The sequence below is a fragment of the Macrobrachium nipponense genome, chromosome 40, assembly GCF_015104395.2.
Source record: "Macrobrachium nipponense isolate FS-2020 chromosome 40, ASM1510439v2, whole genome shotgun sequence".
NCBI lineage: Eukaryota > Metazoa > Arthropoda > Malacostraca > Decapoda > Palaemonidae > Macrobrachium > Macrobrachium nipponense.
In genome coordinates, this window is record NC_061101.1 from 19,408,855 (window position 1) to 19,433,519 (window position 24,665).

The window sequence follows — 24,665 nt, forward strand, 5'->3', positions numbered from 1 at the left end:
GATTCCAGCAGAGTCTGGCAGCGCTGAATATTCCTCATCCCCCATGGATTGTCCTTATGGAAATAATGCCGCGGCTACGCCAACAACTGCAATGTTTACGGTGATGCAGAACGTGGGAGGTAGTTTTGCTGCAAACGCAGGGATGCCAGTAGCAGCCACACAGTCTCTCCCTACAAGATTGGTGACGTCACAACCAACATCACACACCGACATGGCAAGACGCGATGACGTCACAGCCTACTGCTTCTCGGTCTACTTCGCTGCCTCTGGACCCAAATACGCTTTCTGACTCGGTAGTACACACTGTAATGAAGAAATTACAGGATTTAGAGAAGAAAATTAATAAAGACTAAAAGAAAAAGCGTGATTCGTCGTCTTCTTCCTCTTCTTCCTCTAGCTCGGCATCATCGCTAAGTTTGATGATGTCACGGCGTGTACCAGTCAAGCGTTGGAGGATACAGGATTTCGTGACTGATCCTCGGGCCAAGAGGAGAAAAGTGAATTCTTCTTCATCTTCGGGCCAGGACTGTCACATCCCAGTCAGCAAGAAAAGCAGGAAGTCGTGGCTGGTAAGCTCAAAGCTAGCAGACGAGGCCATTTACAAGAGTCCGAACGGTCGCTGGCTAGCGGCCGTCGTGGAGTTGCCAAGTAGAGATGACAAAGAGTCTAAGGAAGGCTACAATGTCGTTGGCGAAATCGATGTTGGGGGCGAAAAGTGCAGCAAAGGATAGAGCACAGATACCGGTTTCACCTGTAAGACCGTTTAAAATATGGAGAAAAGATGAAAAGGCTCCTATTAAAAGAATGAAGAATAGCGAGTTGGTAACCTCGTCTGATACGTTGGTGGAAGGAGTTGTCCGCCTAGATGAAGGATCAAGGCCGAATTCTCCGACGGTCGTTGGAGACGATATCAATCGTCATGGAGAAGAAGTGAACTCGGTTTCACGAGAGCCTTCATCGTGGAGGTATAGGCAAGATCCTCGCTCTAGATCCGCGAGCAGAAAAGAAGTGAGGCGGTCTTGTTCTCCTGCTGACTGTTCGGGATCGAGCCGTCGGCGGTCAGCAGAGATCAAAGGGATTGCGGCTGTAGGGGCAGACGGCCACGAAGCACCCAGACGTTTGTCAGGGGAATAGGAGTGAGCTAGCGTTGCCTGTGCCCTGAGCACAGTATGCTAGAACCGGAGGAAGGAGAAAACCAAGAGTTTCTGGCTTCGTATGAGGAGGTGATTGATTTGATTCGTCAATTCAATAACCTTTCGGGGAGAACGGAAACACCTCCAGTAATGCTTCCTCTGGGGATTGACATGGCGGTTGGGGTGAAAGGATTCCAAGGTGTCGTATGAATTGCCTTGTTCAAGTCATGCGGAGTCAGTTTTACAGCACGTAAAAGCACGTATTGCGGGAAGGGATAATTCTTTAAGATCAAATAGATCGTTTAAGTTTATCCCTCCTCCAATGATGAAACATAGAAAATATTATACGACATTTGACGGTTCCTTTTGCTATCTAGACAAATTAACCCAAATGTGGTGTTGTTAAGACCTGGATTAACCGTAGATCAAGTTAAAATGGAATGCCTTTCGATGACTTGCCAAGAGGCTGCTACGTTAGAAGCAACAGCTTCTTCTGTCTTTCAGACTGCTTTTTGGTTGGATCTGTTTGGTCAACAGCAGTGGCGAAGATTGCATCCTCAGAAGTGACGAGAAAGTAGTGGATGAATCAGTGTTCATTAGATTACTACAATCAGGTGCCAAAGCAATTGCGAACTTGACAAATTTATGTGCCAATGTTTGGGCAAATATCCTATTAACCCTCTTACGCCGAAGCCTAAAAATCAAAACCTCTCCTGTATGCCGGCGCCGGTTTGGAGTGAGCGGAAGCGGAAAAAATAATTTTTCAAAAAATCACAGCGCGCTTAGTTTTGAAGATTAAGAGTTCATTTTTGGCTCATTTTTTTGTCATTGCCTGAAGTTTAGTATGCAATCATCAGAAATGAAAAATACTATTATCATATGTAAATAATGCGATATATGGTAGCAAAACAAAACAAATTCATAGATAATTGTATTCAAATCACGCTGTGCAAAAAACGGTCAAAGCTTACGAGTTACTTTTTTTTTTTTTTTTCGTTGTATTGTACACTAAATTGCAATTATTTTTATATATAAATAGGAAAAATATAAAACAATAAAATCAACACCGGAAAAATATTATCACAAAATGATATACAATTTCGTACGAGCGGTCGTAAAAAATGTTATTTTAAAAAATCACCGTAATTCTAAATATTGTTCTAGAGACTTCCAATTTGTTTCAAAATTAAGACAAATGATTGAATATTACGATACTGTAAGAGTTTTAGATTAGAATTGGAGATTTCGACCATTTCGGAAGAGTTAAATTTGACCGAATGTCGAAATTTTTATATATGTATTTTTTTTATATGCACATATTTCGGAGATGGAAAAAGCTACAACTTTAATTATTTTTTTATTGTATTTTTCATGAATTTGCGCACATTTTGATATATGAAACTCTATAAAACGGCTAATATGAAAAGAAGCAAATATTAGGATAATGCGATGTACGTATTTCGGAGACTTGCGGCCGCGAATCGGTGCGCGGAGTGAAGTGGGTATATTTTTCAAAAATTCACATAAATCACAATATTGTTCTAGAGACTTCAAATTTGTTTCAAAATGTAAGAAAATTATGGAATAGTTACTAGGCCGTAAGAGTTTTAGCTTACAATTGTGTTTTTCAACTATTTCGTAGAGTCAAACATTTGACCGAACGTGGTTTTTTTTTCTATTTATCGTGATTTATATGCAAATATTTCGAAAAAGAGAAAAGCTACAACCTTCAATCATTTTTAGTTGTATTCTACATGAAATTGCGCACATTTTCATATATAAAACTTTATGTAACAGCTAATTTTAAATGGTGCAAACATTTCGACAATCACACAAAAAAATTCTGATTTTTTCGGAAGAGTTTACCGCGCGGACGTAAGGAAAATGTTTTTTTTTTTTCATAAATTCACCATAAATCGAAATATTGTGCTAGAGACTTCCAAGTCATTGCAAATGAAGGTAAATGATTGAATATTACTAAGAATATAAGAGTTTTAGCTACAATTGCGTTTTTTCGACCATTTCGGTAGAGTCAAAGTTGACCGAAAGTTGAAATTTTTGCACTTATGTTATTTATATGAAAATATTTCGAAACTGATAAAAGCTACAACCAATGGTTGTTATTTGTTGTATTGTGCATGAAATTGCGCACATTTCCATATATAAAACTTTATGTAATGGCAAATTTAAAAGGGTGCAAACATTAGGATAATCGCACAAAAAAATTTATCGGAACGAGTTATCGCACGAACGTAAGGAAAAGTTTTTCATAAATTCACCATAAATCGAAATATTGTGCTAGAGACGTCCAATTTGTTGCAAAATGAAGGTAAATTATTGAATATTACTGTAATATAAGAATTTTAGCTTACAATTGTGTTTCTCGACCATTTTGGTAGAGTCAAAGTTGACCAAAGGTTGAAATTTTTGCACTTATCGTTATTTATATGAAAATATTTCAAAACTGATAAAAGCTACAATCATGAGTATTTTTTGTTGTATTTTACATGAAATTTTGCACATTTTCATATATAATACTTCTGTAAAGGATAATTTAAAATGGTGCAAAAACAAAAATTAGTTCAAAGTGACGAAATAATTTTTGAGATGTGTCACTGATACTTTTTAGTGCGATAAGAAGAAATTCGCGCTTGCGCGCCACCTACGTAGCGATTGTAAACAAAACAACGCCTTGATCCGTGAACTCCCAGCATCCCACAAGGCGCGTGATTCAAAAGTTTTCGGCTGGTAGGCCATAATAAGTATTTTTTACCGGGACGAATTTTTAAAAAAACGTTTTTTGAGCCGGCGTATGATACGTCCAATCGCATACGGGAGACATTTTGACTCGACGTTTAATAGTCCAATCGGCGTAGAGGGTTAATGAGGAGGGATGGAGCTTTGGCTAGGCTAAGCCGCACTGCTGATTTGGATTCCCTGCTAGCAATGAGGAATGGGAATATCTTAGAGTCGCAATTGCTGTTGCCAGAAGCCATACTAGAAGAGGCTATAGATAGAAGAGTGATGGACAATAACGATAGATTGGTACAGCAGGCAGTTAGAAAAACATCTAACAGTCAAGCTAACCCTATGGAGGTAAGGCAGCAGCAAATACTTCGAAAGAAGCCAGTGAGGCATAGCATCCCTAATAGAGCTGATTCTAAACGTAAACAAAAGACAAAAATAGATTTTTATTGCTTGTATTTTCGCTGTTTATTTATACATTAATATTATAGTTGGGTGCTGTAATCTTTACAGTAATCATGTTTTTTTTTTATCATAAAGATGTTCATTCACAAAATACATATACAGTGGGCCCCCCGGATTCGCGTTCTCCTCTTCGATTCGTGGTTTTTCCCTGGACCATATCTACCCATTATTTGCAGTGCATTCTCCTATTCGCAGGATTTTCCGATGATAAATAGTCACTAATTAGTGTATTTTGATGTTATTTTCATGCCTAAATACATTTTTACGATACATAAATGATTTACTAATTTTGAAATATTAATATTGATCAATACTGTATTAGTAAGTTTAATAAGATTAAATTATATCACATAGCAATAATTCTCTCTCTCTCTCTCTCTCTCTTACAGAGATGTATGCTTTCTGTATGATAAATGATTTACTAATTTTCAAATATTGATAATGTAAAGAGCAATCACTTCACTAAAGAAAATACTAAAGTGAATTAGTAAGATTTTAGTTCTTTTGAACTCCAGCTCTCTCTCTCCTCTCTCTCTCTCTCTCTTCTCTCTCTCTCTCTCTCTCTCTCTCTCTCTCTCTCTCTCTCTCTCTCTCTCTTCAGAGTGTATTTTTTTTTTGGATGATGATTTACTAATTTTCAAATATTAATAATTATGTAAACAGCAATAATATAAATTCATTAAAGAAAATACTAAAGTGAATTAGCAAGATTTTAGTTTATAAATAAAAAGAATTATGTAAGAATGAAAGAAAATGCATTTTACCCCGCGTCTGTTCTTTGAAATCCAAGTAGCCAAGCAGTTGGCTGGGGTCCAACAACTGTCAAGTTGCGTGTTGCCAATTCTCAGGATCATGAAAATTCTCTCTCTCTCTCTCTCTCTCTCTCTCTCTCTCTCTCTCTCTCTCTCTCTCTCTCTCTCTCTCTCTCTCTCTCTCTCTTTTACTGACATGAGAGAATATCTATGGTACATGTGTATGTTTATTAATATTTTTGCTTAATAATTATAGTAATATAACTAATGTCAAAATTCATATGTTATAGTATTTTAAGGAAGTACAATAATCTAATCCATTTCCGCTCTTTTAAATAAGAATAACTCTCTCTCTCTCTCTCTCTCTCTCTTCTCTCTCTCTCTCTCTCTCTCTCTCTCTCTCTCTCTGTTTGGAGTGGATGTGTATGTATAAGTATCTTTAAGGACATTACTACATTTTTTGGTAAAATAATAATATACAGTACTGTTACCAAATAATATTCAAGTTTAATGAGATTAAACAGTAACAATAACATTCTCTCTCTCTCTCTCTCTCTCTCTCTCTCTCTCTCTCTCTCTCTCTCTCTCTCTCTCTTCTCTTACATATGTTTATTGTTTTGTAGTGTAAATAAATGATTTACCTTATAAACTAACTTTAAAATAATTAATAAGAATAATTAAAAATAGCAATTCCCAGTCTTTTTATCCACTTGGAGGAAGGTGGGCGGGGGAGTAAATGAGAGTTTGATATACGAATTGGCAGAGGGTAGGAAGGACTCGGAGTCTAGGAGTTATTCTCTCTCTCTCTCTCTCTCTCTCTCTCTCTCTCTCTCTCTCTCTCTCTCTCTCTCTCTCTCTCTCTCTCCATAATTATTCTCTCTGTCTCAGAAATAATTCATAATTTCACTCTTGATGGTCAGATATATGATGTTTGCCATTCTCTCTCTCTCTCTCTCTCTCTCTCTCTCTCTCTCTCTCTCTCTCTCTCTCTCTCTCTCTCTCTCTCTCTGTTATTTGCTGTAGGTATATATTTTTAATGGTAAAATGTTTAAGATGGCTTTGAAATTATATTAATAATATAACCTCAAAGATTAATGCAGTAATAGGTTAGTAATTTTACATATATTTGAATTAGGATGTTATTAAAGGTAAACATTTGGTATCTGAACTTTCAAGATAGGCAATTATAAGCATTTTTAGTGGTGGTTTTAACTATTTGCGGGTTTTAACTATTCACGGGGGTGTCTGGTACACATCCCCCGCGAATACGGGGGGAACACTGTACTATGTACTTTTAGTTTGGTGCAGCAGCCAAATCATGAAAATAGAAAGGAATTGTTAGGTAATATACTTTTGTTTGTTGATCTGATGAAGGGGAAATTGAAGATTGGAAAGAATAACTTTGAAACTCTTGAATTTAGTTTAAGGTGATAGTTGAAGACATATTTGGTGCTTGAACTAAAGTAGGCAGTTATAAACATTGAAATGGTGGTCTTGAACTGTCTACTTATTAAAGTAGACAGTTTAAAGCAATTTTTAGTGGGGGGGGGTACCAGGATAACACGGGTATTTACTGATCACGGGGGGGTTCTGGGCCCTAATCCCCACGATTATCGAGGCCCTACTGTAATGCCATTTTTTAAAGACAGGACTTTGATATTCATACCACTTGATAAGGTGACTTGGGACATCTCCAAACCGCATGTATTTCGCCTCTGACCTTCGGTTTTGTGACGCTAGGGTGATTTATCCTGAAAATAACCATTTTTCAAATTCTATCTCCTCCCTTGATATTTAATATTAAGACCTGGGATTACTACCATATGTATACATACGTATAGACCTGATGTAGACCTCCAATCAAATGAGGAGTTATTTTTCTAAAAGTCATTTTTTTGCCAGATATGAATTTTTCATTATGGTAAAAAAATAAACCCTATAAATCAGGGAAAAAAAAATTTATAAAAAAAGATGAAAAAATTGGAAAAAAGGTCTTTATTTGATTGTTCTATAATGTCTTTCTGAGTTATATACCAAATTTCAGTGCTATAGATTTAAAACTAATTGAGAAGATAGATTTTGAAGGTCAATAAGTATAGGTTTGAGATAAGGCTGTTCAAAGTTTTCCTTTGTATTTCTATAAAGACAATGTTAATAAATAATGATTATTATGAATTTATATTTCTGTTTTGGGTATTAATAAACCCAAACTATGTTATTTATCATAATTTAATCATAAATGATGATCCCTTTGCTCATATATCATAGCCTGGGGCACTGCGTCAGGCAAGACGGGGCACTCCTTCCTACGCAACTCTCTCTCTCTCTCTCTCCCTCACTAACTCGGCTTATTACAGTGAATTTTCTTCTTCTGTATGTTAGCGAGATGTTTTCCTTGTATTTTCCTCTTTGGCATGATGAAATTCTTGCCGAAACAAAGATAAACAAACGTAAAATCAAGAGAATGTCAAGAGGTGAAACTCAAACGTGTACTCTCTTTTTACAAAGACAGCGTTAATAGATCACGATTATTATGAATTTCATATTCCTTTTTGGGTATTAATAAACCAAAACTATATTATTTATCATAAATGAAGATCCCTTTGCTCAAAGACCGGCGCCTGGGGTGCTGCACCACTCCCCCTCTCTCTCTTCACTAACTACGCTAATATCGCATATGTATTATGATATTCTGTAATCATATTAGAGCGAATGTTCTTCGTCTGTATTTTAGCGAGATGTTTTGCTAGTCTTTTCCCCATTGGCGTGATGAAATTCTTGCCGAAACAAAGATAATAATACGTAAAAGCAAGACAGAGGTGAAACTCGAATGTGTACACTACAAGAGGTTTCTCCTCGCACTGGAAGGTGGTAAACTAACTAAGTTCCCTCCTGTTGCCTCATGGAATCTCTACAGATGCCATTTCTCACAATTTCTTTGACAGTAATTTTTGTACGGATCAATTTTTTTGGCTTGTTGAGTTAACTTTACTAATTACCCTGTAACTATGAAAGTAAGAGGAATTTTGATGAAATATTTCGTATACGTATTCTCCACTGCCAAACAAAGCTCCATGAATTTTTTCATGACTGCATTTTTTGCCCTATACCGCCATATATAAGGGTTCCTGCGGGCCCCCCTTAAGATGAGCACCACCAGAGGTAGTGTCTCCTGTTGTAGCTCTCTTACCAGGTAAAGAAGCGAGAAGCACTGATTCAGTGTTAGCCACTCATTTTAGTTCAAGTATTAACATTCTTAACGCATTGAATTAGACTAGTCCGTTCATGCCAACCCCCTTGCTATGTGGGATTCAGCAAAGTAATTACTTGGTAAGTTACTTATATAAAAATGATATTTTTATAATAAGATTAGGTTTTATATAAATACTTAACAAGTAATTGCTAAATTAGAGCCTGGCAAACTAAATTAAGAGTGACGCCATTGGCTTCTGTTGCTCGCTAGCTCCTGTTGCAGTGGGCAGGGCCTGTCATCCCTGCTTTGCAAGTCTCTTGTTCACAAAATTTTGGATTCAGGATGGTGCAAGCATAATCGTTAGCTAAGTAATTACGTCGTAAGTATATATGAGGTGCTTAGAATCAGAAGGTCGCAAGCGCCTTTTTTTAAAAAACGGGAAAATTTACTTTAAAGTTGCTGACTCATTATTTGGCAACCATAAAACATATTGATTTGGGCTTTGTTACATTTTGAAGTAAACATTTATAGTTTTTTTGTGCTTATGTCTCGGATTTCTAAGACACGTAAATTAATAATAAAATAGAGATGAACAGCAGTAAACACAAATCACAATAATGCAGATATAATAAACACTAACCACTAACCTCGGGAATATTTAGAAGTCTGCAAAACTAATGTTGAATTCAGTATTGAAAATGTGCTTATGGTATGACAATTTCTCTTTTTCAACATTTGGAATATATTTCACTAATGCAATCACTTCCTACTCTCTGGAAACATGCATCATTACAAGGAGGACCAGCTTTTCTAGCTTTCCCTTTTTTCCCCATAAAACGACTTATATATTCCTTACCGCCATTATGCAATTTTTTTTGAGGTGCTTCTTCCAGCTCCCTTCTTTTCTCACTCTTTCACAGCCATATGGTAATCATTATCGCTCATTTTACAGTTATCGCTGATAAAACAACAATAAATTGCAATTAAAGTATGATAGGTTTGTAGTGAATGCTAGCAAAAGCAAGTTGAACTTTGAACTATCACACGTAGGGTTGTTTTGATTTGGATACCTTCTCTTAATTGACCCACAACTCGGGACTGCCTTGCAGACCTCCCAAGAGTTACTGGTTTCGATTTTGAGATACTAGTGGTGTGTTTACCAACACCACCACAGCATTTGCATTCACCAAATAGGAGGGTTTTCTCTCCTCCCATCTCGATTAAAATGCAAATGCTCGAGTATATCTTTTTTGCGCTCGATGGTTCTAGCCTAATGCATTCATGGAATGGAATACTTGGCAACTCAGGATGACAAGTTTAGCGAGAGCTAGCGATGTACGGCGCTGCCAGCCTGCCTCAGCCAGTACGGCTTGCTCTCAGAGATATTTCAGTTGGTATTGTCTCTCTGTCGAGGATTGACTACCGATTCGAATCTGTGCCCAGCAATCATAGACTTAGGTCTCTGGTTGGCTGGAATTCTCACATACATGTATGACCATCTCTCCTGCATCATCTTTTGCTGTTGCGAGAATTCTCAGACAGAGATATCTCACTAGACTCTTTATCATCTTTCTGTTTACCTCACGGTAACAGAAGTCTGTAGCCTAGTCTTCCGCTACATCGCACCTGCCGCTGCGATGATGCAGAATGATATTCTTCAGACAAGCTAAGTTTGTCTTCTAATATACATTTCGTAGTTCATAAGGTGTGCAGTTATTCTTTGTTCACCCCGAATTGTAAATGAATAACGAAAGACTTCGCCTGTTCCCTGCCCTGCCAGCTCTGCTTCCAAGGTAAATAGAAATGTCCTTCCTGATCCAGCCCATCAGAAGCGGTTCTTCAAGCAGTACAATCCCTGTGTTTTCATCACTGAAAGATGCTCCGCTTTCATTGCAAACTCTGACTTTCTCACCGAACAGCAATGAAATAGCGGTTTAGCTTTTTTAATCCTCTGTAAAACAACAGGGATTAAAGCCGTCTTCACTGTTTGGTGTCATCGACGGGACTTTTTCTATGTTCAGAATCTTGAGAGTTTACTTCTCTCAATTCAACTGTGAAGACGTAGGTCCCCATTCATCTTAGTCATTCACTATCTTATAGTATTGTTTCTCCTTAGTTGAGATTCAGCTACTATGAGAACTTCTGTCTTGCCATCAGGGACCTCGGTCTCTAGAAGGCAATTGACTATTGTCTGATGGGCGCATGCCTAGAGAGAATCATCATCTCGTCTCCCAACATTGGTGGCGAACAAGATAGACGACTTGTATGGTTGTTCTCGGCATAACCCTTCAAAAGGCGGGTGTCATGTGACTATGCTCGGATGCATGATGGCTCACCGCTCAGTGCACAGTCAGTCGGCAGGTGTTGAAGAGTCCGAGACCTTCATGTGCTACACTGTGGACTTTGTATTGGTTGATCCAGATCAGTCATTACATTGTCTTATTGCCGTGTTGCTGTACCCATAAAGGATCGACACCCACCATGGAGTGTTGGTGTCTTTATCTGCTGCGGACTGCCATTGCAGAAGTGTCCGATGACACGTCTTTCTCCGAGTATTACGAGACTGTGAGAGACTTCTTTGCAGTTGGATAGCACAGTGGATAGGTACTTGTCATCACTCCGAAGAATATGTCAGACAGGAAGATAGATAAGGTCTCATTGCGACCATATTTATCTTTTCCTTTGGGCCTGCCCACAGGTCCTTGGAACCTCATATCCTTGGACTGGCGGTGGATGCTTGCAGGTTGTGTTTGCTTACCCGGCTCCTTCAAGAGGACAAGTTGCATCTCGCCTATGGTGTGCAGTTCTAGAGGTAAGTAGGATGTGAGAGTGACTGGCCTCTCCACCTTCCCCACCTCGTCCTTCCACTCTTCCTTTGGGTTGAGGATAGGACTCGAACTTACACTGGCTGGTCGGGCGATTGATGAGGTAAGCTTACACATAGAGCTTCCTTTCTATGTTTCTTGTCAGAATCATAGAAGCAATCCCGCTCCTTCCTCTAGCAAGGGGAGGAAGAAGACTGGCAATAATGCAAACACTTCCCAGAACTTTGCATTAATGCCTCCAACTCTAAATATTCTTCACAGCCCATTTTCGGATGAGTTACGATTCCTCACTCATTTCGAAAAGGCCCAGAAGTCTGACTCATGATCATGCAGCTCCTATACTCCGATCAAGTTGTCAGAGGCAGGGCACTCCTCCTCGGTCTTATGACCAGGAGTAGCAGCTCAGGTGTGTTGAACTCCAGTCAGTTCTAGAGGCTCACTTATGTAAAGGACCGAGGGTTTGTATATTGTGTAGGAACAAATCACAATTTTTGAACGTAAATTGTATTTTTCCTAACTTTACAAACCTGAGGTCCTTTACATATATGCCCACCTCATGCCACCCCTCAATCTGAACCCGGGCTGAAAGGCAAAGTGGAGTGTTTATATCCGGGCAGGCTGGCCTACCCGCCTGCCACACGGTAGTTACTGCCTAACCAACTTGTTCAAGAATTTAATGGCCGTAATTCCAGTTACGCTGAAAGTAATTCCTTATGTAAGGGACCTCAGGTTTGTATAGTTAGGAAAAATACAATTTACTTTGAAAAATTGTGATTTTTGGAAGAAGCTGAAATTATACCTTGAATACTACTTTTGGCTCTTTTGGAGAATCTGGAATAAGCAAAGACTGACGATTGGAAATTGGAAGTCATAGCAAGGGACCAAAGAATGGTGACCTGACTGACATGTTGGTTGTGATGGAAATATTCGGTATGTGTATTCTCGGTAGGCTAGAGAAAGAAATCGGTAAAAAGCATAGAGATGAAAGATCTGTTTTTTTTAAAGTGATTCACAAACTGTCACAGATGGATTAAAAGGAAAGAGGGTGTATGAGTAAGTTTCTTATTATGGAAATTGGGTAAGACATTTGAGATTTAAGGGAAAATTCTGCATGTGTTGTATATAGACCTAGAAATGGCACAAGGTAAAATTCAAACAATATGTCATGTGGATGTTTTTAAAGTTTGGTGAAGGTATTTCGGTGATAAGAATTGCTAGTAGATGATGAAGGGGAAACTTTTATCATTAGAATACATAGGTGGAGAAGTGATTGGTTACGTTTAAGAGTAGGTCTCAGAAAAAAGGGCTTATATCTTTGTTACTGTTTTTTAGTGCCGTGGGTAAATGGAAGCCAGGGAAACAGAGAAGTGAAAATGGGTTAGGTTCGTGAATGATTGGAAGTGGTTGGTTATATTGTAGAAATTTGGAGTAAGATGAATAGCTAATGGTAGGAAGAGAAAAAATATGAATTATAGAATAGATTAAGCAAGAATAATAGTTGGAAATCTGAAGGGAAACTAAGGGAAGTTGAGAAGTGCCAGAGAATGCTAAATCAGAAAAACTATTAAAGTATTGTTATATCTACTATTCTTTGTTAATTAAATGTGGAACATGAAATGAATAAAAGATGGCATGTGGAAGTTCTTGAGGTGAATCATTGACAATCCATGTGTAGAGTAAAAGACTATCAAAGGGTGGAGAATATATACAGTAATCCCTTGATTATCAGAATTAGTAGAACCAGACCCTTTTGGATAATAGCAAAATCCAGATAAGGGAAGTAAAAAAAAAATTATGGTGTTCAAGGGTAACTCTGTACCCTTCCTCACCCTACCTTGTCAATGTTGCATAATCATAAATAAACACTGAATATCTTTATAAACAAGTTCAACAACCATCATAATTTAAACTGAAAGTTTTATGCAAAAGGCAATTACTATATACTTTTTTCCCCATATTTGTAACAAAATATATTGCCTGCACTATGAAAAATGCAGCCCTTTTTCTCTCTCTTGTAAATGACAATTCAGTAGCTAGGTAGCCTACCTGTCTTTACTCACAGCCTACCTTGGTTTTATGACCATTAATGTGTTATACAGCTACCATACAGAAGATAAAAAATGTGTACAGGCATTTCCCACTTATTGGTGGCATTGGTTAATGGCATTTCAGTTTTACAGCACTGCTAACAATGATTTTAACCAGGTTTTCGGCACTGAAGCTCTTTTCGGTGCCGGTCAAGTGGTTTTTCGGCCTCGGTAAGCAGTTTATCAGCACTAGTAAACAGTTTGTTGGCACCAGTCAGAACTTAGTGTTGTAAACTGCATTTATTACTATAATTATTGTCATGTTCCATTTAACAACAATTTTCAGCTATTGGCACTTGGCTGGGAATGAAATCCTGTCGTTAACTGGGGCACTGCCTGTATAGTGAACTATTGGTTGAGGCTGGGTGTTGCACTTATAGTATCCATATACAATAGTAAAATAGGCTACTACAGCTCTGTTTATGATACTGATAATGAAACTGATATTTTACATACTGAATCCATTTATTCTGTAATTATCATGTTACATCAACTGATCATCTGCCATATGCATTTAAGTAGGCTAGACTAATGTTCACATTCTCAGAATTACCTGATTGAGGCGTGCCACAAATAATTATGAAATTAATTTTCTAATTGCTAAAAGAGATGGATTATTACTGGAATCATTTTTATTTTTGCACATAAGTAAATGTAAAACGGATTTAGAGAGGTAAACTAAAATACTTATATGTTGAAATAAAATCCCTCAAAATTGCAAATCAACTGTTTTACGATTTGTTTGTTTGTGTCCATACTTGAGGTTGTTTATATAATTTCTTTGGTAAGTGTTGCTCATGACATAAGCCATAAGTTTGGTAATCTTGTTTGAAAGCCTATCATAGTTTACAATCTACCAAAAATGAAATTCTCTCTCTTTCTCTCTACTGTATCTTCTAATTTTTTTGCATTGTGCTTGATGTATTTCATTACGTGTGTTTCTCTGTCTCTTTTGGGTTGTAAATTTTATTGTTTTTTCAACTTTTATGTTGTAAAATGATATTTATGGCTAACAAAGTGATGTGTCATGGCGTGTTAAATTTTGACAGAACAAAGCAATGTTTCATGACATGTTAAGTGACATGCTTTTTAGCTAGTAACAATCTCTATGCCTATTTTGCTTTGTGTCTTCATGTGTTTGTTTCTTAGCACAGTATCACATGTTGCCCTTGGAAACTTGCACGCGCGTGCGCGCGCACTCACACTCGAGAGTTTAAGCCGCGTTTCCAATAATTTTCTCAGGCTATGAAGCATTATCAACCATCGGACTGGTTTTTAAATTTTTTAAATTCTACATATATATTTTTAGTTCCGGGTCAGGTGTTGTCGGATAATGTCAAGTGTCAGATAAATGGAGATCCTGATAATTGAAGGATTACTGTATATGACAAAATACGGTGAAAAGTGATCATGGTTAGTTGATAGATTATTGTGTATAGGACTTCAAGTACATGAAAAGAATGAAAGAAGAGATATATTGGTGAAAAGGGAGTACTACTATATATAATTTTAAAATTTTGCATACTTTTTAAGAATTTTCATCATAATTGATATTGGTGTAAATGAAAATCACTTAATTCTGTTTACTCTGTTGACTTAAGATGATATTTAATTATGTTATGAAGTTTAGAATATTTTCTTAGGTTTACATGACCACAGTTTATAAAAATAGTATACAAGGATTCATTAGTTAGTAGGTTTTGGAAAAGTTTGAATACTGAATCATTTAAAAAATTTTCAGGTTTATATAGGAGGCCTGGAAGTTGATATGGCAACATGTATGCAGCGTAACGTACACAGTCATTCAAGGGAGCACATAAGTCGTATCATATCAACGTGGCAACCAACCCCAGTAAGCTGTACAAAAGTTGACCTTACTGCCTTTGCTCAAGATGCTGCTATTGAAGAAGTGAGTACATTTAAACATTTGTATTTTGTCCTGTAGTGGGACCTGCCCATCCCACAATATGTACATGTATCCCTTGATTTACAGCAGGGGTTGCAACCAAGAACCATGTACCAAACATACTTGCATATCAGGCAACTTTCCAAAATATGATTTTTTTTATCTAATTTTAAGGGGATTGGACCATCCAGAAGATGCAAAATATGTCTTTAGCCAGTTGAACCCAGTGTCCATTTGCAAAAGTCATTGAGTACATTAGTATTTGAAGTAATGGTAATTTAACAAAACTTGTTTTACCTACTGTAACCAATTATGTACTGTTGCATGATTAAATTTTACCGACAACATCATTGCCATATGTTGGCAAGTGGTAGTTGACATCCACACTGCCATTAGTCACCAATTGAAGAATTTTAGAAAAACAATATTTTTTTAATAAACAGTCGAGTTGAAAATCCAACATAACTTTATATATAATTGGAGTACACTGTAAATGGATTAAAGGTGTAATTTTGCCATTAGAGTTTCTGATATTGCTTTCCAAAACATTTTGCAACCTGCACAGTTCCACAATGGACAAGTGGGTTGCATCTTCGACTACCAATCTGGTAGCCCAAGTTTGCTCCTGGCTGATACCAGTGTGGAATCAAGGAAACTTATTTCTGGTGATTGTTAATTAATTTCTTGACATAATGTAGTTCGGATCCCACAATAAGCTGTAGGTCTCATCGCTAAGTAACCAGTTGGTTCCTAGCCACATAAAAAAAAAATTCAGTCCTTCAGGCCAGCCTTAGGAGAGCTGTTAATCAGCTCAGTGGTCTGGTTAAACTAAGATGTACTTAAGGGTATCGGGGGCCTGTAATTTTGGCGAAATTGGCTCAAATTCGTGAAAATGAGTTATCGTCATATTTCCATACATCTGGGTCCCGGCCATTGCCACACGTAAGATAATATCGATACGAAGCTTTTTAAATGGTTTAAAGGCCAATTTAAAGGCCACATCCAAGTAGAGAATTAAAGGTCTGGTTAGGGGTGGTTTTACTATTTCATTTTCCATTCATTCTTTAAGTATTTGAGTTTCTTTTCATTGCATTTTGTTTCGTATGCCGTACAATATGTTTTCCTGATAAAGGTGGCAACTCTTCCCATGACTGAATAATGCGAGCCACTTGTCTCTCGAGAGAATTCTTGTATTTTTTTATGCAATCGTGTATTTGTTATTTTCAATCAATTGCAACACTTCCTCAGACTTTTAGACATCAATTGTGTATTATATATACTATTAACATGCCAAAAAAGAAGTTTAGTAAACGAAGGGAATCAAGCTCTCATAATATCAAAACTTATCTTGAAACTAAAAGTATAGAGAGCTAATGTAGCTTCTGACATGTCGCCACCTGCCATGTGTGCTGAAGAGATGCCAAATACTTCCTATTACGAAGCTCCGAGGGAAATCTATTATTCCTTTGCACAAATACATCAAGATGATGATGATGATGGCACTGACGACTTTGTTTTGAAGTTATCTGATGATGAGGAGGGGGAGGAGGAAGAGAATGAGCATTTTCAAGATGTAATTGCTGTCCCTGATGTAGCAGGTGATGTCAGTGTTTTATCAGGAGCCAACCTAAGGAGTTTTTTTTATTGAGAAGTTATATGACTGAAAAAGAAGACGTTCTGATCGTAAGCAATGATGGAGAAATAGTTTCATTACCCTTGAGAGCTCGAAAAGAGGCTTTTAGTTCGACGTATTGCGGGCAGTGGGACAGCAATATAACACTTGAAATTGATAAAAACAGTTTTGATGTTGACTTGAAACTAACGTGTAAGTGTGAGGTGCCATCTGAAAGTGTGAAAACAGAACATATCGGTGAAACAACAGCTTCATTTATATATCAAAACATATTGCTGCAATGGAACATAATATCGGCTATGCACCAAGTTCATTGCTGCATATGAGAAAAACGAGAGGAGAAAACCTGAAAGGCCTTCAGATGAAATAGAAGACCAGGAAACGAAGGTCTGCTATGCATTCAAGAAAGCAAAAGAAGCAAAGAACATCAAAAGGAGGATATGAAGGAGGGGCTCATTAGCCTTCTAAAAACTTGGCAGCACAAGAGTAGAGTGGCATTCTACGATAAACCCCCAAAAATAATATAAACTATTTTCTTTAAGTGATGTTTGTTTGTTTTTTTAGAGGGAATAATATCTCTTATAAAAAAGAAGGAAACATATGCCATGTAGGCTTTTCCAAGAAACTTTATATGCTTCTGAAAGCAAAATAATTGGTTAGCAAACTTTAACTGCGTTTTTCTTAAAACATACATTTTCTACATTCAAATTCTAAAAACTCCCTTATTTATGAATGGATTTTAATAATCTAAAAACCAATTGGAATAAAGATAGTGAGAGAACACATCGGCAAATTTATTTTTCTTTTTTTTCTCAAAAATTTTTTTTTTACCAATATCTAATACATAATTTTAGGGTATTTTTTATTGAATTTTTTAAAATATTTTTTTTAAATAGCACACATCACATATTGGATTTCTGAGTTTGCCGTTTTATTTGATAGATATTAAACTTTCTGCTATTACTTTTTTCTTTAAATTGAAAGATAAATAAGGAAGGAGATACACTTTAAAAAACAAATAAAAAATGCTATGTTTTAAAGAAAAATATTTGTTAAAAAAAGAGTTTTTATCTAATTCACCTGAAATTTTGTGTGCATCTTTAGTCAAACTCACCTGTGCAAGTTTGAACACCGTCACTCAAAATTAACCCCCGACCCCGCCGATACCCTTAACTTTAGCAGCTGCCTGCACTTTTTCCATTTCTTCAGCCAAAGAGTGTGTGTGAGGGATACATACATTTTTTTTTATTGAGTAATGTTTTGCCTGAAATAGTAACTGTTTGTTAGTTATAAGAAATAGTAATTAATTTTCAAACAAATATCCTGTTTGGTAAGCCTGGTTGAATGTATGATGGTATACATTTAGCCTACTGAACATTTACTTCTAGGCCTATCAGTTAGTCAAAAACTGACTTAGACTGGTGTACAATCTTTGATTGTTTCTTTTTTACAGGTTTTCATTTTTACCAGTTTTCAACTGGCACCAGAAGATTATCCTATTGTTAAGGCCTTAGTTTTGTTTTGTTAGCCATGAAAAATACAAATTTATTAAAATTTTGTAATTTCCTTCTCTGTATAACTGATGTTTCTGCCTCTATATAACTGATGTTTCCACCTGTGTATACCTGATGTTTCCAGCTTTGTATAACTGATGTTTCCATCTCTGTATAACTGGTTTTTCCATTTCTATATAACTGATGTTTCCACCTCTGGATAACTTTATAATTAGGCTTCTATATAACTGATATTTCTGTCTCTGTAAAACTGATATTTCTACCTTTGTATAAATGATGGTTCTGCCTCTGTATAACTGGTGTTACCATTTCTATAAAACTGATTTTTCCACCTGTGTATAACTGGTGTTTTAGCCTCTGTATAACTGATGTTTCTGCCTCTGTATAACTGATGTTTCTTCCTCAGTATAACCAATGTTTCTATCTCTGTATAACTGATGTTTCCACCTCTGTATAACTGGGGTTTCCATCTCTGTATAGTTGATGTTTCCACTCTGTATAGTTGATGTTTCCACCTCTGTATTACTGATATTTCTGGCTTTGTATAACTGATGTTTCCACATCTGTATGACTTGTTTATGCCTCCGTATAACTTATGTTTCCGCCTCTCTCTAACTGATATGTATGGTTACAAGTGCACTGTATTTTACAAATATTGGTAAAGTTGTTGGAAGAGACGGTCTTGACAGGCATAAAACATTTGTAAGTCAGTTTATTGTAATTTTATCCAGAAATTAATTTTGGTAATTTTTGTATATTTTAGGAAGTATATTGAAATTTTAGGTGAGAACCATCATACTGCCCCATTATATTTGTTGGATTGATAAGCAAATTAAAATTTCAAAGCATATAAGCTAATATGCAGTTTTGTAGCCCATTGTTGTCGTTGAAATGCTTATACGGATTTGTCTCTTTCCAGGTGGAAATGGAGGATTCTATTACAACACCAGCAGATGAAGGAACGACGGGTGAAAGTAAATCAGACAGCAAAAGGACAGAAGAAAAGAAGCAAGAGGAGGAGGAGGATGAGGAGGAAGATAAGGAATCTTTCCTCAAGGTACGTGGCCAAGGTGCAGACTTCCATAATAATGGTCAAGGAGGAAGTTTTGGTAGAGGTAACTTTGGTCGTAACACTGCTGGCAGGGGCAACTTTGGTTGGGGTGCCCATAATAAAAGTGAATTTGGCCCAAGGGGGGGTTGGAGTGATTGTGGAAGGGGAAATGACCAAGATGGTCAGAGAAATTTTGGGAGAGGTGGTAGGCAAGATTTCACGAGAGACAAAGCAGGGCATGGAGATTTGGGCAGAGGAAGAGGTCAAGATAGCTTTGGTAGAGGCGGTGGCAGAGGTGAATTTAGCAGGGAAGGTGAACGAATGCAGTTTTCGAAAGGCAGTGGACAAGTCAATTTTGGTAGAGGAAGTAACCGGGGTGGTTTTGGTAGAGGAATGCAACAAGATGATGATGTTTCTTTTAATAGATTTGATAAAAACCAAGGAGGCCGTGGTAATTTCAATCAGAGGGGTGCGGTTCATGGAGGAAGAGGACGAGGTGACTTTGGTCGAGGGGCAGGTGGAAATTTATCTTTCAGTTCTGACAGGTATAGCCTATCTTCTGAAGATTATCCCAAAGGAGGGGAAAGTTTCAGTATGAGTGGCCAAGAAAAGGTACAGAAAACAGAAGGGGATAGTCGGAGTGTTCATTCTTCTGAAAAAGAACCTTCTTCAGTTAACATAAGCAGAACTGGAACACTTCAAGCCTTGGAGGGTTTTGGATTAGGTAGGAATAATCAAGGTGCAAACTTTCCCAGAGGTGGAGGGAGAGGCAGCAACATGAATTCAGGAAGAGGGGGAAATAACCAAGGTTCAAATGTAGCTTCCTCAGGAAGTGGTAATAACCAGAATATTGGCAGGGGGAGCAACCAAGCTGCAGGGTCATCAAGAGCAAGCTTTGGAAGAGGCAACAATCAAGTAGCTGATGAAAATAGTAGCCCAGCAAATAGTGCTGGTATTGCTGGTACGCTCAAAGCTTTACAGGGTATTGGAGGACAAGGTAAGGGTTCAAATCTGAGTGACAGCAAACGCACAGAAAGTGAAACTACCCAGAACGTGAGTAATGTAGGTGTTAAAGGTCATACCTTCCAGGGTATTCCAGGAAGAGGACGTGGAGCTGCCATTCAGCGTGATTCACTTGACCAAGAAAATAAGAACAAAGCCAATTGTAGTCAAGATACAGGAACCAAAAGAGATGAAACCTTGGGCCCAGAAAATAGTCATAATGATGTTTCTAGTAAAGAAAAAGGTATCATCCAAAGTGCATCACCAGGTAGTAGAATAGGCACTTTGCAAGGTTTGGGACGAGGTATAACTCAAGAATCGAATCCCCCTGGAAATTTTAGAGGCAATTCTCCAAGAGGTCGTGGAGGACCTCAGATGCATGGTATGAATAGAGGAGGTAGTAATCAAGGGCTCAAAAGAGGAAGTCATTTGAAGAATGATGACAATATTGATGGTTGCAAAGCAACTGATGCTGCAAACAAAGAAAAGTCACAAACTGGAAAAATTGGTAAGCCTCAGGAGGCTAATGTTTCAGATAACAATTCAGAACAAAATGTTCAGTCAAAGGCTGGCAATGCTACTGCCATCAACACATCTGCAAGCTTAGCAAGTGGCACTGGTAAGCCAAGTGTACCCCAGGATAGGGAGAAATCTGCAAGTACCTTACAACAAAAAGGCAGTCAAGAAAATAAGTCTGGGTCACTTCAGGATAGCAAAGGTATGGAGATTTCTTCAAAAAGTGATGGTGAAAGTAAAGGGCATAAAGATGGAAACAGTGCCCCTATCGGTACAAATTCTGGCAATGTGGGTGGAAATGCAGGACGTGGAAGTGGAAATACAGGACGTGGAAGTGGAAATACAGGGCGTGGAGGTGGGAGTGCAGGACGTGGAGGAAGTAGTGTAGGACTTGGAGGTGATAGTGCAGGACGTGGAGATGGAAGTGGAACTCAAAATACACCTCAACTGGGAAACTCGGGACGGGGTGCAGGAAGTTCAAATACAGGTCGAGGCCTGTTGAATCAAGGGGGTCTTCTTCAGAACCAATTTGGCAGAGGTGCTGCTTCTTGGGGTGGTGTTGGTATTGGAGGTGGTTTGCTTAATATGAACCAGGGTAATGTTAGTTGGGGAAGCCTTCCTAATGTTAATCGAGGGGGCCGTAGCCAGACTCCTAGCTATAGCTATGCTTTTGTAGGTTTGCTAGGTCGAGGATTCAGTGGAAGGGGTGGTCAAGGCTTCAGGTAATGGAAAAAAAGGAACAAAGTAAGAAGTTGATGTCCAAAAGATTTCTGCTCAGAAGTAGCGAATGATGATTACATAGCTGTAAGGTAATTTTCTGTTTGTTTTGAGCAAAAATCTGATGATTTATGCTGTATTCAGGAGAAAGGATACTCTGTTATTTCTCCTGTATTGTTGTATGTGTTTATCGTTTTATGCCTTTGATTATAAAAGCATACTTATTTTCATGTAGTTATGAATTATTTTTATTTTTTTGTATTTGAGATGAAATTAATTTTACTTACCTAATGTTAATGAAGTTCAGTTTCCATTTGTTCTGTGTAGAAAAGGTTGTAATCCTGTTTGTAGTCCCATAAATGACATGAGTTTGGAATTTTCTGTCTTAAGGTATTTTCATACAAGGTGGATTTTGCGCAAGAACATAATTGGTAGTACTAAGAAATTGATACAAAAGTTTAAAGTTAAATAGCCTTTTTGGGGGTTTATTGTGGATGAAATTTTTTTTCCATATGAAAGTTTGAGTATGGCATTAGTAGTACTAAGAATAGTTCAAAGAGATTTTTTTTTTTTTCTGTAAAACTCCCTGATGTATCAAGTTGGGGCTGAGCACAGAGCTCACTTTTTTATTCAATGTTTGTTGTGTTGGAGATGTCTGTGGCCAGTATTCCCAGTTGATAAATATTTTGTTTTAAGAGATTAAACCCAAAATTATGGGTGTAATTTGTCCTTATATAGTCATGATGCTTTGATTTTGAATTATTGGATTTTTCCATTTCTTAGTATTAGAAATTTTATTGGCGATGCTGCTGTAGTTATAAGGTTGCTAGGATACTGTGAAGGATAAGATTTATGCAAAATTGTCTCATACAAAGCAACTTGAGTAATTTTGCTTCATAATAATATATAAAGAAACATGTTCAGTGGCAGTAACTAGTATCAGTTGCTACCTCACTGTCAGGGACATCATCTTTATGGTTTAAGCAAGAGCTACCTAGATTATCATCTGACAGACCAGTGGCTGGTAGAGTGAGAGTTAGGTAAGTAGGTAGGTAGGCTGTTCTTGAGTAGACTAGTATGTTAGTGTGATGATACTGGCTTCCTGGCTGTCAGATAGGTTATCCGTCAGGAGTATTAGATTGAACGTTATATTTACTGTGTTTTTATATTGAGTAGGGTAGTATCAAATAGGTTCTGTGTTAGTTGTATATCCATAGGTGAATTATGAAATGGCAATCTCTGGTATATATAAATAGGATATGTTAATGCTGAACAGTGGAAGAAAGGCCATTCAAATAGGTATGTTACAGGAGTGCATATGTTGAAGCAGGAAAAGAAATATTTTGTATAGGTGATGTGCCTGATTGTGAGGTGTTAGTAACTAAACTGTTAGTAGTTTTGTGACTGGAGTTGAAATATTGGGTGATGCACTACTTTTATTACCCATAGCGTACTCACCACTTTTCTTTAAAAGAATATGAATAATGAAAATTGCACATCTTGCATAACCAATCCCTGACCTAAGGGCCATGGGCGAGAGGAGGTTTATAGTAAAACTGAAACAAATAAGGAAGTGGCATATCTTTGAGATTAGTTATCACTGCATGTGATACAAAAAATGTGCCAGTATGCAATGTTACTTAATGTTCCAAATTTTTATGGTATTTTGATATGACTCAATATCTTACACATTAAAACATTGTTTTATGATCTGTATTAAGGGTAACTTTTACTGTATTCTTTGGTATCATTAGTCCACGGAAGGGGACTGCTCTTTTAAATCATAGCACTTAATGTTGTTGCTATTGTAGTTTTCTATAATTTTCAGTTGGTGGAGTTACTGTAAAAAACACTAATTGAATTTGGAATACAGTACTTATAAATGTTTCTATGGTATGAATCTAACTACAGTACTTGAAAGTCTCATTGAGTAAGCAGTTGCTAAGTATTAGTATACTTAGATGAGTTCAGTTATAAACTTTGATGATCTACAAGTGAGTGTCTTGTTAGCATATTGCTACATTCAACTGTTACAAATACCATGCATATTCATAATTCATTATTTCTGCCAAACATTACCATCTGAGAATTCTAGACAAATAGGGTTGATATCATTTGGTAGTAGTTGACCATTAATTTCCTTGAATATGTTCCACAATTACTATACACTGGTTTTATGCGTCCTTTCTTTTTCAAATGAGAATAATGGTTATGATTTACCTGAAATAGAATAACACCCCTGAAAGGTATTTGATTTTTTTATTTCCTGATAAACTTGTTATTTGTAATGCAATTTATTTGGAATTTTCTTTTGGGAATTTACACTAAGTCATATTCAGTGCTACTGTGTTATGAAAGTTGGTGGATATATTGAAGAGTATATGGTTTAGAACAAATGTGTGCATGTAAGAAAGTTATTCTGCTGGAGTAAGGCTGGATGAGAAAGTTTTGAGTGTACAAAATATTTTTCATCAATATGTTTGTAAGTCTGCTTATGTGTAGAATTATATATGTAAACATAATGTCTAGTATATGTGCATACCACACTTTTCTGGCAAAATGCTTTTCCTCAAAAAGGGAAGGCTACAGAGAAAAGCAGTGTGGCAGATAATGCCACTTATTTCTCCTAATAGCATCATACACCTACTTGAGGACTGTTGAGCATTATTTTGACATAACTGCACTCCCTGGTTATTGACACTGTTTAATATTAACCAGACCTCCACATTATTTGATCTCTGCCTGGAAGACCTACTGTCATCCTTAAAAGGTTTATTAGTGTACACCCTCTTTATGATAATTGTCTCCTCACCTTTATGTGACTTGACTACTGTTAAACCTACTGATCCATCTATCCACATGTACAGGAAGTGAGATTAACCAAACCTGTCACATCCAGAATCCTCTTTAATTAAAAAGTTTATACTTGCCATCATAACAATTTTCATGACTTAAGAAATTACCATATTTATTGTGGCTCTGTGCCATGCAAACCACTTTCATCCATGCATCCATTGCTGGGAATTTGTGCAATTTTTTATAACAATAGGAGCCAAAAATATCCATGTGCATTTGCTTGATCATTTCCCACAAATCTCAGTCTTAAGTAATGCAAGTCTAAAAATT

The 24,665-nt window shown here is 37.1% G+C and overlaps 1 protein-coding gene across 1 annotated transcript in view; it reads left to right on the forward strand.

The window, feature by feature from the left end:
* LOC135212188 (uncharacterized) overlaps positions 1 to 23,788 on the forward strand; it is a 218,018-nt gene extending 194,230 nt beyond the window's left edge. The window contains exons 17-18 of the mRNA XM_064245634.1: positions 14,942 to 15,109; positions 19,173 to 23,788. Of these exons, the coding sequence (XP_064101704.1) occupies positions 14,942 to 15,109; positions 19,173 to 21,548 (2,544 nt within the window). The 3' untranslated portion in view covers positions 21,549 to 23,788. The remainder of the gene's footprint in view (positions 1 to 14,941; positions 15,110 to 19,172) is intronic.
* Positions 23,789 to 24,665: the final 877 nt, after the last annotated feature.